The 12,048-nt window shown below is 43.1% G+C and overlaps 1 protein-coding gene across 9 annotated transcripts in view; it reads left to right on the top strand.

Moving 5' to 3' along the window:
* OPA1 (OPA1 mitochondrial dynamin like GTPase) overlaps positions 1-12,048 on the top strand; it is an 85,657-nt gene that overhangs the window by 14,228 nt on the left and 59,381 nt on the right. For 5 of the 9 annotated variants that reach the window (XM_039487954.1, XM_039487952.1, XM_039487953.1 and 2 more), the window contains one exon: positions 7,367-7,477. The exons of the other annotated variants lie outside the window; for them this stretch is intronic. In XM_039487954.1, coding sequence (XP_039343888.1) covers positions 7,367-7,477 — 111 coding nt within the window. The remainder of the gene's footprint in view (positions 1-7,366; positions 7,478-12,048) is intronic. 9 annotated transcript variants of the gene reach the window in all.

Below are 12,048 nucleotides of genomic sequence, written 5' to 3'. Positions count from 1 at the left end.
TTCATACACTTGTGGAAATGGGAGAACACTATACTGGACCTAGTATAAAACAGTACCTCTGTTTTGTTCAGTGTGTGAGATCTGCTTATGCTGTCAGGCAGAGCATGCTGACAGGCAGTCAGCTGTAGTGCAGGGGCAATAAGCAGTAACACAGTGTGTAGCTACTTTGAAGGTTTGGGATATCAGAAGAGAGAGGGAAAACCCTCTTGTTTTTAATGCATTTACTTGTGACCACAGAACTTTCAGTTTGCCGCAAAACTCATGACCGTGCTGCAGAAAACATGGGCCCTGATTAAATCTATGGGCCTCCTAAAGTTCATCTTAGTTTTGTTATCCAGCAGCTCTGCTAATGGAATAGCTTTCTTACTGCAGGGGAATGATGCCTCAAAAGGGAGGGTGAAAGGTCTCATGGGTTTTCAGAACTGTATACTGTTGTGGTGGTTGTGATTGAAACCAGACGTTCACTGATGGATAATGAAGATAGCATAGCCACTTGGTTTATTGACAACCAAAATGTTTTCTAGACAATGGATTCGATGACCTTTCTTCATACTGTGCATTCCATTTCTTACCCGCAATAGATTGCGTTCCATTTCTAGTCAATATTAGGCTATGTTAAAGATTGAGAGGTAGTATGCATACCTTAATAGAGAAGTCCTTGACGTTGGTTACTTCCCTGGTTCTACATCAACGTGTTTTTGTTCTCATAAGTCTGCCTGCCTGGAGAGCACAAATCTGAAATTATTGTTGCTGATGTCTCTATACATTTCTGTTTTCAAGGGTTTAAAAATTTCAAATTGTATAGGTCTGACAGGTTGTCAGTCTTAAGGTGATTTTGATTTTATTTTTGTACTAATTATTTTAGTAAGTCCAGTGACTTCTGATTTACTTGTCTTCATGAAACAATTCTGACTACTTTAGCACAAAATCTTTTTTTTGGTCAGAGATCTCAACTTAATGTATAGGTCTTCTCTCATTAGGCACTGTGGGTACGATTTTCAAAGGCACTTAAGTGACAAAGGAGCCATAATCCCATTAACTGTCGTTGGGACTTAAGCCCTGATCCTGCAGAGATTTATACATGTGCTTAACTTCACCATCGTGAATAGCCCCATTGAAATAATGGAACTGCTGTAGAACCTCAAGAGTTACAAACACCTCGGGAATGGAGGTTGTTCGTAACTCTGAACGAAACATTCTGGTTGTTCTTGCAAAAGTTTACTTCTGAACATTGACTTAATACAAGTTTGAAACTTTACTATGCAGAAGAAAGATGTTGCTTTTAACCATCTTAGTTTAAATGAAACAAGCACAGAAACAATTTCTTTATCTTTTTAAACTTTCCCTTTATTTTTTAGTAGTTTGTTTAACATAGTACTGTACAGTATGTGTGCTCTGTGGGGTTTTTGGGTCTCAGCTGCTGCCTGACTGTGTACTTTCAGTTCCTAATGAGGTGTGTGGTTGACTAGTCAGTTTGTAGCTCTGGTGTTCGTAACTGTGAGGTTCTGTTGTACTCAGGGGAGCAAAGATAAGAATGTGTAAATTTATGCAGGATTGAGGCCTTAGATCGGGGTGGGCAAACTTTTTTGCCCCGAGGGCCACATCTGGGTATGGAAATTGTATGGTGGGCCATGAATGCTCACGAAATTGGGGGTTGGGGTGTGGGAGGGGGTGAGGGCTCCGGCTGGGGGTATGGGCTCTGGGGTGGGGTCATAAATGAGGTGTTCAGGATGCGGGAGGGGGATCAGGGCTGGGGCAGGGAGTTGGGGTGGGGGGGGGGTGTGAGGCCTCCGGCTGGGAGTACAGGTTCTGGGGTGGGGCTGGGGATGAGGAGTTGGGGGTGCAGGAGGGTGCTCCAGGCTGGGACCAAGGGGGTTGGAGGGCGGGAGGGGGATCAGGGCTGGGACAGGAACTTGGGGTGTGGGAGGGGGTCAGGGATGCAGGCTTAGGGTGGCGCTTACCTCAAGCAGCTCCTGGAAGCAGCGGCATGTCCCCCCTCCAGCTCCTAGGCGCAGGCAGCGGCTCGGCGCGCTGCCCTGTCCGCAGGCGCCGCCCCTGAAGTTCCCATTGGCCATGGTTCTAAGCCCATGGGAGCTGCAGGGGCGGCGCTTGGAGCGGGGGCAGTGTGCAGAGCCCCCTGGCTGCCCCTACACATAGGAGCCGGAGGGAGGACATGCTGCTGCTTCTGGGAGCCACACAGAGCCACAGCAAGCCATGGACCGCACTCCCCGGTGGGACCTCCAGGGCCAGATTAAAACATTTGAAGAGCTGGATGCCGCCCCCGGGCCGTAGTTTGCCCACCCCTTCCTTAGATGCTTATGAAAATGGGGCTACAGCTCCTAAGCCATTAAGGTTCTTTTGAAAATGTGGCCCCATATAACTAAAGCCTGATAGATTAAGTTGAGAAATATGTCTGTTAATGTAAACTACTTACTTACGTGTTATGAAGGGGAAGAAAAAGAAAAGGTCATTTGTAATAGTTGGAACCTATGCCATGGTTCTTCATCATTCCGTGCGATTGTGCATCCTCATTCCCTCTGTGCGATTTGTACCACCCACTTTGGCAGCAAATTTATAAAAGTGTCTTGATCTTTATAACAGAAGTAGCATTTTAATGATTAATTCAGTGTTTTTCTCATGCAAAATCCCATGAATAGATTTTAGTGATAGTTAACTTTGTTAGGAGAAAACAATGGCAAGTTCAGTGGAAGTGGGGGTGGTTCTTTGAGCATGTGTCAGTGTAGATTCTCCTGTAGGTGTGCATGCAGTATTAGTCTTTTGACTATCAGTGTCTGTCTGGGTCACGCATGTGCCTTGGGCCTTGTGCATGCTCCTGTGTGAGGACATAAAGAGTGGAACAGCCATGACCCTCCCTCCATTCCCTCCTACTGCCTGTGGGCAGCGAGATGAAACCTAGCACTGTCTGACCCATTTCTCTGTTGTTGTTCTCTATCTTATTTACAAATTTAATTGAAGAATTTATTCTTCTAGTCAAATTGGCCCCACTTGGACTTTCCCCAAACAAAATATATAAAAAAAGAAAAAGGACATCCTCCCTGTCCAGAGGGGATTGAGGGTCAGCTCTGACCCACAGGAAATGACATCCACCAAACTGGAGCCAAAAAACTCATCCTCAGCTAGTGCCCTTCCCAGCAGACACCCCATGCCAGGATTCAACAGCAAGGAGCAGAGAAAGATGCTGGCACCAGCTGTCCCAACATCAAAGCCCAGCACCAAAAAGCAGGCCAGACAGCGCATAAGTATAACTCCAGGCACCATACCAGGCCATCTCACAAGGAAGGACCTAAACACCAGGTGTCCCAGAAACAAATCCCCTACAGTGTCAAGGGCTGAAGCTGCGAGCTCAACCACCTGCACAGCCCAAGGAAGGAGTGGCCCAGTACCAGCCTCACCACCAGTGCCAGCGTTAGCACTGAGGAGCAAGCCCATCCCGGTCCTGAGACACACACTGATTGAGGATTCTGTATCTCCACTGTGGACATCCTTCACACTGAGACCACTGCCGGCACCAGCACTGAGGCCACACCCACCTACCTGCGCTACCATTTGAGGAGCTGTGCTTGCTGATATTAAGCCAGGATTTGTCTCCCATACTATCAGGAGGGGATCTCACTGAAAGCACTAGAAGCTTCCAGTTCAGAGAGACATCCCAGGCGAAGCACAAGTGGCAGTGGACTAGTGGTTCTCAATCCTCATTGTAAAATGCCATCTTGGCCCTTCAGGCCTTAGTTGGGGCTATCCTCACATGTCCTGGAGCAGATCTCTCTCCCACACGGCACGGAAGAGGTGGAGATCTCATTCTCCAGTGTCACCATTAACCAGTCTCCCATGCCTGAACCATATGTAGCTCTCCATGAAGAGGTGATATCAAAGGAATTCCAGCAACCTCCTTCTCCAACAAAAGAGCTTCCTTCAGGCTGGCCTCTGATGACTTCAAGGTGTTCCAGTACCCTACAGGCTCTTCAACACTAGCCAGGCTTGCTCTCCCTTTCAATAAGGATCTGCTCAAGCACTCTTCCTCTGATCAGAGAATCAAAAAGAGGCACCAGGTACCATAAAAAGGCTCTAAACATTTCTGTGCCCATCCTAATCCAAGGTACAGAAAAAAATCCAGGTCTGCAAAGGGCATCTCTGAAGAGGAGAACCCTAAGAAATAGAACCTCTTCAGGCAAAAGCATGTTCCTGCATCTCATTGCAGCTCTCTATCATGAACTATCAGGCCCTAGTCACAAAATACAGTTTTCTTACATGGGAGAGAGTGGCCCTTTTCCTGACACAACTCCCACAGGATTGTAAGGAGAATTGCAGCAGTCTTTGCCTATCCTTCTGTTTAATTGTACTTGGTCTTTTCTTGCCCTATGGCATTGAGGTTTCTTAAAGTCTTATTACATGCTTACCAACTGGTCAGAGACCCCAGTCCGACATGGTCCTCAGTATTGTCCTTCTAAATCTCAGGGAGCCCCCACCCGCACCTTTGAGCCTCTTTTAGAATGCTCTTTGCACTCTAAGATCATCTTTACTTCGTCCCTCAGTTGATCTCAGAGTTCCACCTGAATCAAGCAATTAACTGGCTTGTCTTTGTCCCAAAGCCCCACTATGCACCAGCAGAGAAAGTGCTACACACTCTGGATGTCTTTAGAGCCTTACATGGGCAGAACCCAACTTTACTTTAGACTATCTCCTCATTTATTTGTAGTCATAGACAGCCTGTCAGACTGTCTGAGCAGATAACAGTGTATCTCAACATGTCATCAGATGGCTTGTGTATCTATTCCACTTAGTGTTAAGGCTCCACCACAGCTCAGTGCCAATATCAGAAATCTATAAGGCAGAAACGTGGGTTACCCATTGATCTTTGTTAAACACTGTGCTTTGGAGTTAGCTGACAGGTCAGATGCCAAGGTCAGGAGAGCACTCTGCAGTCACCGTTCGCTCTGTAGCTGCAACTCCTAATTTTCACCATTCAGAGGTAGTTGCTAATCAGCTACAGTGGGATTTACACTGACACACATTCGTAGCAGAAAGAATGGTTACTTATCCCATAATAACCGTTTCTTTTGAAATGCTGTCATGAGCGTGGATCCCACAGCTGCCATCTGTCCTCACTTCCAGAGTTTTCAGCAGACATGGGTTTTGGATTGTTAGGGAGCCTGAGGGAGGGTTGCTGCTGTCCACCATTTATGCCCTCTCAAGGGAGGGTGTGTGTGTGTGGCTCCGGCTGACACTGCTGTTCAGAAGACTCCGAACTCACACTCATGAAGAGCATGCACATTTACGGTGGGACTCTCACAGACAACAGCATCTCGAAGAACCTCTGTTCCTGGCAGGTAAGTAACCATTCCTTCCTTTTGTTGTCTATGCCAACAGAGTTGTTAGTGTGTGTTATGGTATTCAAAGATTTCTCTTTCAATCGTAATGCAGTCATTAAAGACATGAGAAAGCCAGAGGAAATGTATGTGAAATAATGCTATGGGTCTGATTATAAACAAAGGAAAGGAAGTTATATTTAAAACAGTCTCATTCCTTACACTGCTACCATTTCTGCTTTGATGTTGTACTGAAGACAATTACTTAGCCTCAGAAGTTTTTTCCTTAGTTCTCCAGGGAACAGCAGGCCCGGAGAACTGGTATTGCTGCAAGTAATCACAGATTAAACAAAAACTACATCTGAGAACATGGAACAGTGTTACACACTGTGCGACGCCTGTTTAAACACTAACGGGCAAGCTAAGGCTTTAATTCCATATGTTCTTCCTTTTGCAGAGTCTGACCCTTAACATAATTTTTAAAGGGACACTGTCAAGTCATTTTGAGAAATTCTTTATTTGGTACCAGTAACAACTTTACTCAGCAGAATTCTAAAAATGTGCATTATTTTTCACTTGTTAGCTTTTTTTTGGCTTGTTGGACAGTGAAACTTGATGGATCCGTTTAATTTCTGGTTCTCATGCATTAGCACGATGCATTTGTGTTTGGTTTTCCAGCAGTGCAGAGATTTAAAAAAAACAAACACAAAACAAAATAAAACAACCTCTCCCCTTTGTATTTATTGAAATATAATTATGAAACTGTTTCTCTTCCTACAAAGATGGATAAAGCTTTTTGGTTTTGTTTGTTTGTTTAAACCCTCTAGTTTAGGCTTTATCCTATTGACAGTGTCTGTTTATTTTTTGTATCCATCCATATAGTGTGTGTCTGTAATTATGTGTACATGCCTGTGTATGTGGGTTTTTTTGTGCAGTATATGTATAGTTTGATGATACATGAGCTCTGGAGAACTATTTTGTTTTTCTTAAAAAAAAAAATTCTAATTGTGATATTTGAGGCTTGTTTTTGAACACTAATGTATGTTTTGAAACTGGTAATGCTATTAAATGTTTTCTTTAATGAAAATGTAATGTTACATTTGAGCAGAATATTGTTCAAAGACTTTTTAGTGTTTTTTAAATAGGTTAATACATTTAATATTAATCTCCAATTTTTAAAACTAGTTGTATGAGAAATTCCAGTGGAACTTAATTCACACACTATTTCTGAACAACTGTGAATTTTTAAGACATGTGGCTATTAATAGAATAATTGGGCAAAAGAAAATCAGGCACTTTGTTCATGGAGAAACTTGGAAATTAGCATGACACATTTCTGCAATTCTGCAGGGGTGAGAGGAACTATGCAATTTAACTAGACACTGCCAAGGTGCTATAGAGCGAGAGCTTTCTCTCTCTCTTTCTCTCTCCCTATATACCCGGCCAAAAGTCTTTCATTCCTTCAAGTCTGGAGGTTGAGCAGCAGGGCAAATCCTCTTTTGACAAACTATCCAAGCAGCTGAGGTATTTAAGAACAAAAAACCCTTGTTTATTCTCAGCAAAGTTGAAGGGGTGAACTGTTACACATACAGCTGTATGTACAACTTTGTGAAGAGCATCCAAACTTCAGGTCCTTTTTTACTGAACTTCCTTCTACTTCTTGTTTAAAAAGAAAATGCTGATATCTGAAAATACTTTTGAAGTGACTAATTGAGGATGCGGTGCCAAAAATCTCCACAAAGTCTCTTCAAACAAGGCTAGTTTAAACCTTTTTTTAGGATTTGGACACTTTTTAGAATTAAAGTCAATTTAAAAAAAAATGTAGCCTATTTGTTGTTCTGTATGACCTACAGGCTGGCCAGCTGTTTCCAGTCCCAGTTGGCTAGTAATAGCTGTTGAAATAGATTTTCTTTTTTGTTTGAACTGACCCATTCATTCCTGTCTTTCATCTGTTTTTATGTAACACTCTTTGGTTTAACATTGTTTTCCTCCCACCCCCAATTTTCCCCTTCCTTCTCCTTGTTGTAAACTCGTGGCAGGGCCTGCTTGGTGAACTCATTCTATTACAACAGCAAATCCAACAGCATGAAGAGGAAGCACGCAGAGCTACTGGCCAATATAACACGGGCTCTTCCCAGCAGAAGCGAAAGGTGATGGTTCAAAGGGCACTATGTACTATATTCATATTAACCAAGTACTTCAGCCTCCTTCACTTGATGTAGAAGAAGCTAATTTTAATCTGATCAGAGACCTAAATAATTATTACAAAAATCTTTTTGCAAGAGCACGTGGTGTTAAACTGATCCTGCTTCCTGTCACTCTACCTGGGGTGCCATTAAATGACTGTGGATATTCTGGGGGCAGAATCTTTCTCTTTCTGAAACCTTTGTTTATTTCTAAATTGACCTGTATTTTAAGTTAATATATTTCTAGAAACTGGATTTAGGGAAGACAAAGAATCCTAGTCAGCCTTAAACTGAGTGCATGCTGATTTAGCTTCCCAATTCTGATCTCAGATGCAGTATTTAGAAAGTATATCTCAGACATATCCTAGTTCAGTTTATTCCCAGAGGGGTGATAATTCTATCTAAAACAACCTGTAACATTGTATTAGGATGAAACCATAAACATTAAACTCCCCGATATAGTTGCAGTGATGAACAGCCAATGACAAAATTAGTAATAACACAACAGTGAGCATTAGCCGGTTACCAATGTCTGATGGCTAATGCCTGGGCAAAATCTGATATTCGTAAACATAAACAGGAATGTCAGGAATGGTCTAGATCATACTTAGTCCTGCCATGAGTGCAGGAGACTGGACTAGATGACCTCTCAAGGTCCCTTCCAGTCTTATGATTCTATGAAACCTAGTACACCTCTACCTCGATATAACGCGACCTGATACAACACAAATTTGGATATAACGCGGTAAAGCAGTGCTCCGGGGGGGTGGGGCTGCACACTCCGGTGGATCAAAGCAAGTTCAATATAACGCGGTTTCACCTATAACACGGTAAGATTTTTTTGGCTCCCGAGGACAGCGTTATATAGAGGTAGAGGTGTATATGTATCTCAATAGCTTTCTCTTGCCTAGCTTCCATCGTAAATCACAGTCCAAGCAATTTGGCTGTTGGTCATCTATACGTTATTTTACGTGGTGCTACAGTTGGATTTTTAGCGTTAGCATGTTGCTGACATATTGTTTACTAGATTGGGATGATTTTAGTAGTCATGGGTACTTCAGAGCTAATTTTTGTAGCCAGTATAATCACTTCTGTGACTGTGAAAATACAGTTATCTGTAGTTCCCATGTCCACAGAACCTACAGTTCATTCTGACTTTTCACAATTCCATAGCTTTGGAATTAACCACTGGATACACATCTTTAACACTCTCTGCATCTGAGGTTCAATCCGAGAGAGAGATGGAGAAGACTTGAAATAAAGTTCTATACATAATGTTGTACATAGCTATGGTTTTCACCAAAGGGTCTGAAGGGGTTTAAAATCCTAAAACACGTTACATTTTAAATGTCAGTACTCCAGTCTGTCTCCAGCATCCTTTGTCAAGCTACTGTTAAATGTTAAGCGAACATTCTTTGCTACGTTGCAGCTCAAGAACTACCATTCCTCCTCCTTTGTACAACTATGGGAAAGATGAGTAGTGAGGGGGAGAGGTATGTTTCTTTGTTTCATTTTTAGCTCATGTAAGTAGTGTACCTTTGTGGCTTAGAGAAAATTGGCCAGTCCTGCCCTCAACGAGACACCATGATACATAATAAAGATGCTGGAAGTGTAACGCACTGGAGTCTGACTACTCTGAGAACAATTTGTCCAATAGTACAGGGGTGGCCAACCTGAGCCTGAGAAGGAGCCAGAATTTACCAATGTACATTGGCAAAGAGCCACAGTAATATGTCAGCAGCCCCCCATCAGCTCCCTGCCCCACCCCCACCCCAGCTCCTAGCACCTCCCACCCACCGGCAGCCCCACCGATCAGCGCCCCCCTCCATCGCTCTCTGCACCTCCCAATCAGCTGTTTTGTGGCGTGCAGGAGGCTCTGGGGTGGGGAGGGGGAGAAGCGAGGTCATGGCAGGCTCAGGGGAGGGGGCAGGAAGGGATGGAGTGAGGGCAGGGCCTGTGGCAGAGGCAGGGGTTGAGCAGTGAGCACCTCCCCTCCCCCCAGCACATTGGAACCTTGGCACTTGTTCCAGCCCTGGAGTCGGTGCCTATACAAGGAGCCGCATATTAACTTCTGAGGAGCTGCATGTGGCTCCGGAGCACAGGTTGGCCACCCCTGCAATAGTAGGTTACACAGTCCTTCCCCACTTCCCGTCCAGAGCAGTGTTGCTGGTAAAAACCAGAGATACCTTCAGCAGACTAAACCTACCTGTTTGTTTACTGATTCCTTTACATAATAAGAGTGACTCCTTCAATTCCTTTTTCAGGTAGCATGCAAGTCTGTATTTAAGCAGAGCTAGGTAGTTTTTTGTCTTGAATGCAATGTGTTAATTTGACTGTGCTGAAGAGACTACATTCTGAAACAGAAAGCACGAACATTTCCACAGAGTAATCCCCACTTTTTTCTAAAGCCTTTTAAGAAGACTTCCTATTTGTGTAGCGTTGGATGTATGAAAACTTAAACAGTTGCTGGAAAGGGAATACAGTACTTGATCTTTAAACTTTGGCTCCATTTTTTGAGGAACTAGCAAAGAATTTATTTTTTCAGGATTAATCTGTTTCTACAGAGAATTTCCCATCATTATTTCTCTTTTGCAACTAATTCCATGGTGTTGGAATTGCAGAAAAGATTTGATGTCTAGCGCAGTAAATAACTTAGTCCTGTAAGGGAAAGTCCTAAATTTAATGTCCCAAATGCTTGATCATCACATTCTTTGCAGAAGTATCAAAGCCAATCGTAACATTTAGATGTGGAGTTTTGTGTGCTTTGATGCATGCCAGTGGCAAGGAATGATGATGTGGTTTATTTTGCTGCAACTAACCCATTTGTTGTGAAACAAATTGAATGGCTGGGTAAACAGAGCACTTGCTGTACACACCTTAAAAATGAGGATGTAATGTAAAGATTCAGTCATTGGGCCAAACTCTGTCTTGGCAGAAACAGGTGCTTCTCCCATTGAAATCAGTCAAGTTGCTCCCACTTATGCCAGGGCTAAATTTACCTCGCTTTTCTTTTGCAAGCTGATATGTTACCTGTCTACTTGAAAATATGATTGTTTCATTTCCATTCCTCTAAGCCTGGATATTCCTGTTCCTTACCTTTAATATCTCATTGACATTGTTGTCAGAATGTGTAATGAACAAACCAAGCAGCAGGACTTGCATGCACCATGTTATACAGATCCTCCTCACAGTGATATAAAAATAATTCAACTGCAGAATCTAAATTTCCCAGATTTTCATCTTCAGTCTAGAATGTTTCTATAATGTAGATTGTCTATTTTAGATGGAAATTTATAAAAATATTACAAAAAGGACACCTGATAACTCATCTATCATTTTTAATACCCTCATATGCTTGTAATTCTTTCCCTTTAGATTTTTATTGACCACTTGGCAAATACTATATTCAGCTGAGGGGTTTGTTGTATAGCAAGAACTCGTATGGCTGCATCTCTCTGTGCATTGACATTTCCAGTGATGCCACTGAGAATTGTTATAACTCTTAATGTTTAACCAAGAGATGTTTGTGGTTTGGGGCTGTTTTGTGATATCATGTCAAAATAGTGACAATCTCCCAGATTTTTAAGGTACTTAGGTACCTAAAGATGCCAATAGGTGCCTCCTGGGATTTTCAGAAGTTCCAGGACTTGGTCCCTATATGGCCCTATGGTTTTTTTGTCATTTATGGTTTTTTGGATGAATTGGAATGACAAATTTATCCATGGAGCATTTGAAATAAGATCTAAAACAAGTAATTAATGGATTTGTATGTTTTGTAAAAAAGTTGACAGTTTCTTTAGTCATGTCAATTATCATCAGGCGTGGGTGACCATGTTATTACTTTGTAATTTGCTGGCAAATAGTGCAATTATGACTAAGGCTTCGTTTTAGTTGTGTGTATTTTTAGTAAAAGTCATAGGCAGGTCACGGGCAGTAAACAAAAAGTCACGGCCTGTGACCTGTCAATGACTTTTACTAAAAATACCGGTGACTAAAACTTGGGGGGAGGTGCTGCCTGAGGGCCCCGCTGCAGGGGGGTGGGGCTGGTGAGGGGTTGGCAGAGGCTCCCTACCTGGCTCCGTGCCCCCCTTCCCCCCGAAAGCGGCGACATCCCCCTCGCTCAGCTGCTAGGCTCCCATTGGCTGCCTCCCAGCCTGAACTGCTCCTGAGCCAGGTGCACTGGCCACTGCAAAAGTCATGGAGGTCACGGACAGTCATGGAATCTGTTACCTCTGTGACAAACTCACAGCCTTAATTATGACCAGTGTAGAAATGCTTGGGAATATTGTCGTGAATGAAATATTCAAAGTGAAAAATATGAAGGTGCTAACTACAGCCAGGCATAGAAACGCCAAACAAATGAACCACAGAACTTAATGCACATGAATAGTTCAATTGAAATCAGTGGGACACACAGGTTCAATGGGAAATCAGTGGGACTGCAGATTTCACTGTAGTGTTCTGCTGGTGCACATTAGGCCTTGTCTACACTACACAGTTAGGTCCACCTAAAGCAGCTAACGTCAACCTAATTA

The sequence above is a fragment of the Mauremys reevesii genome, linkage group 9 (assembly GCF_016161935.1).
Source record: "Mauremys reevesii isolate NIE-2019 linkage group 9, ASM1616193v1, whole genome shotgun sequence".
Lineage (NCBI taxonomy): Eukaryota > Metazoa > Chordata > Testudines > Geoemydidae > Mauremys > Mauremys reevesii.
This window is presented reverse-complemented; position numbering and strand designations above follow the sequence as displayed.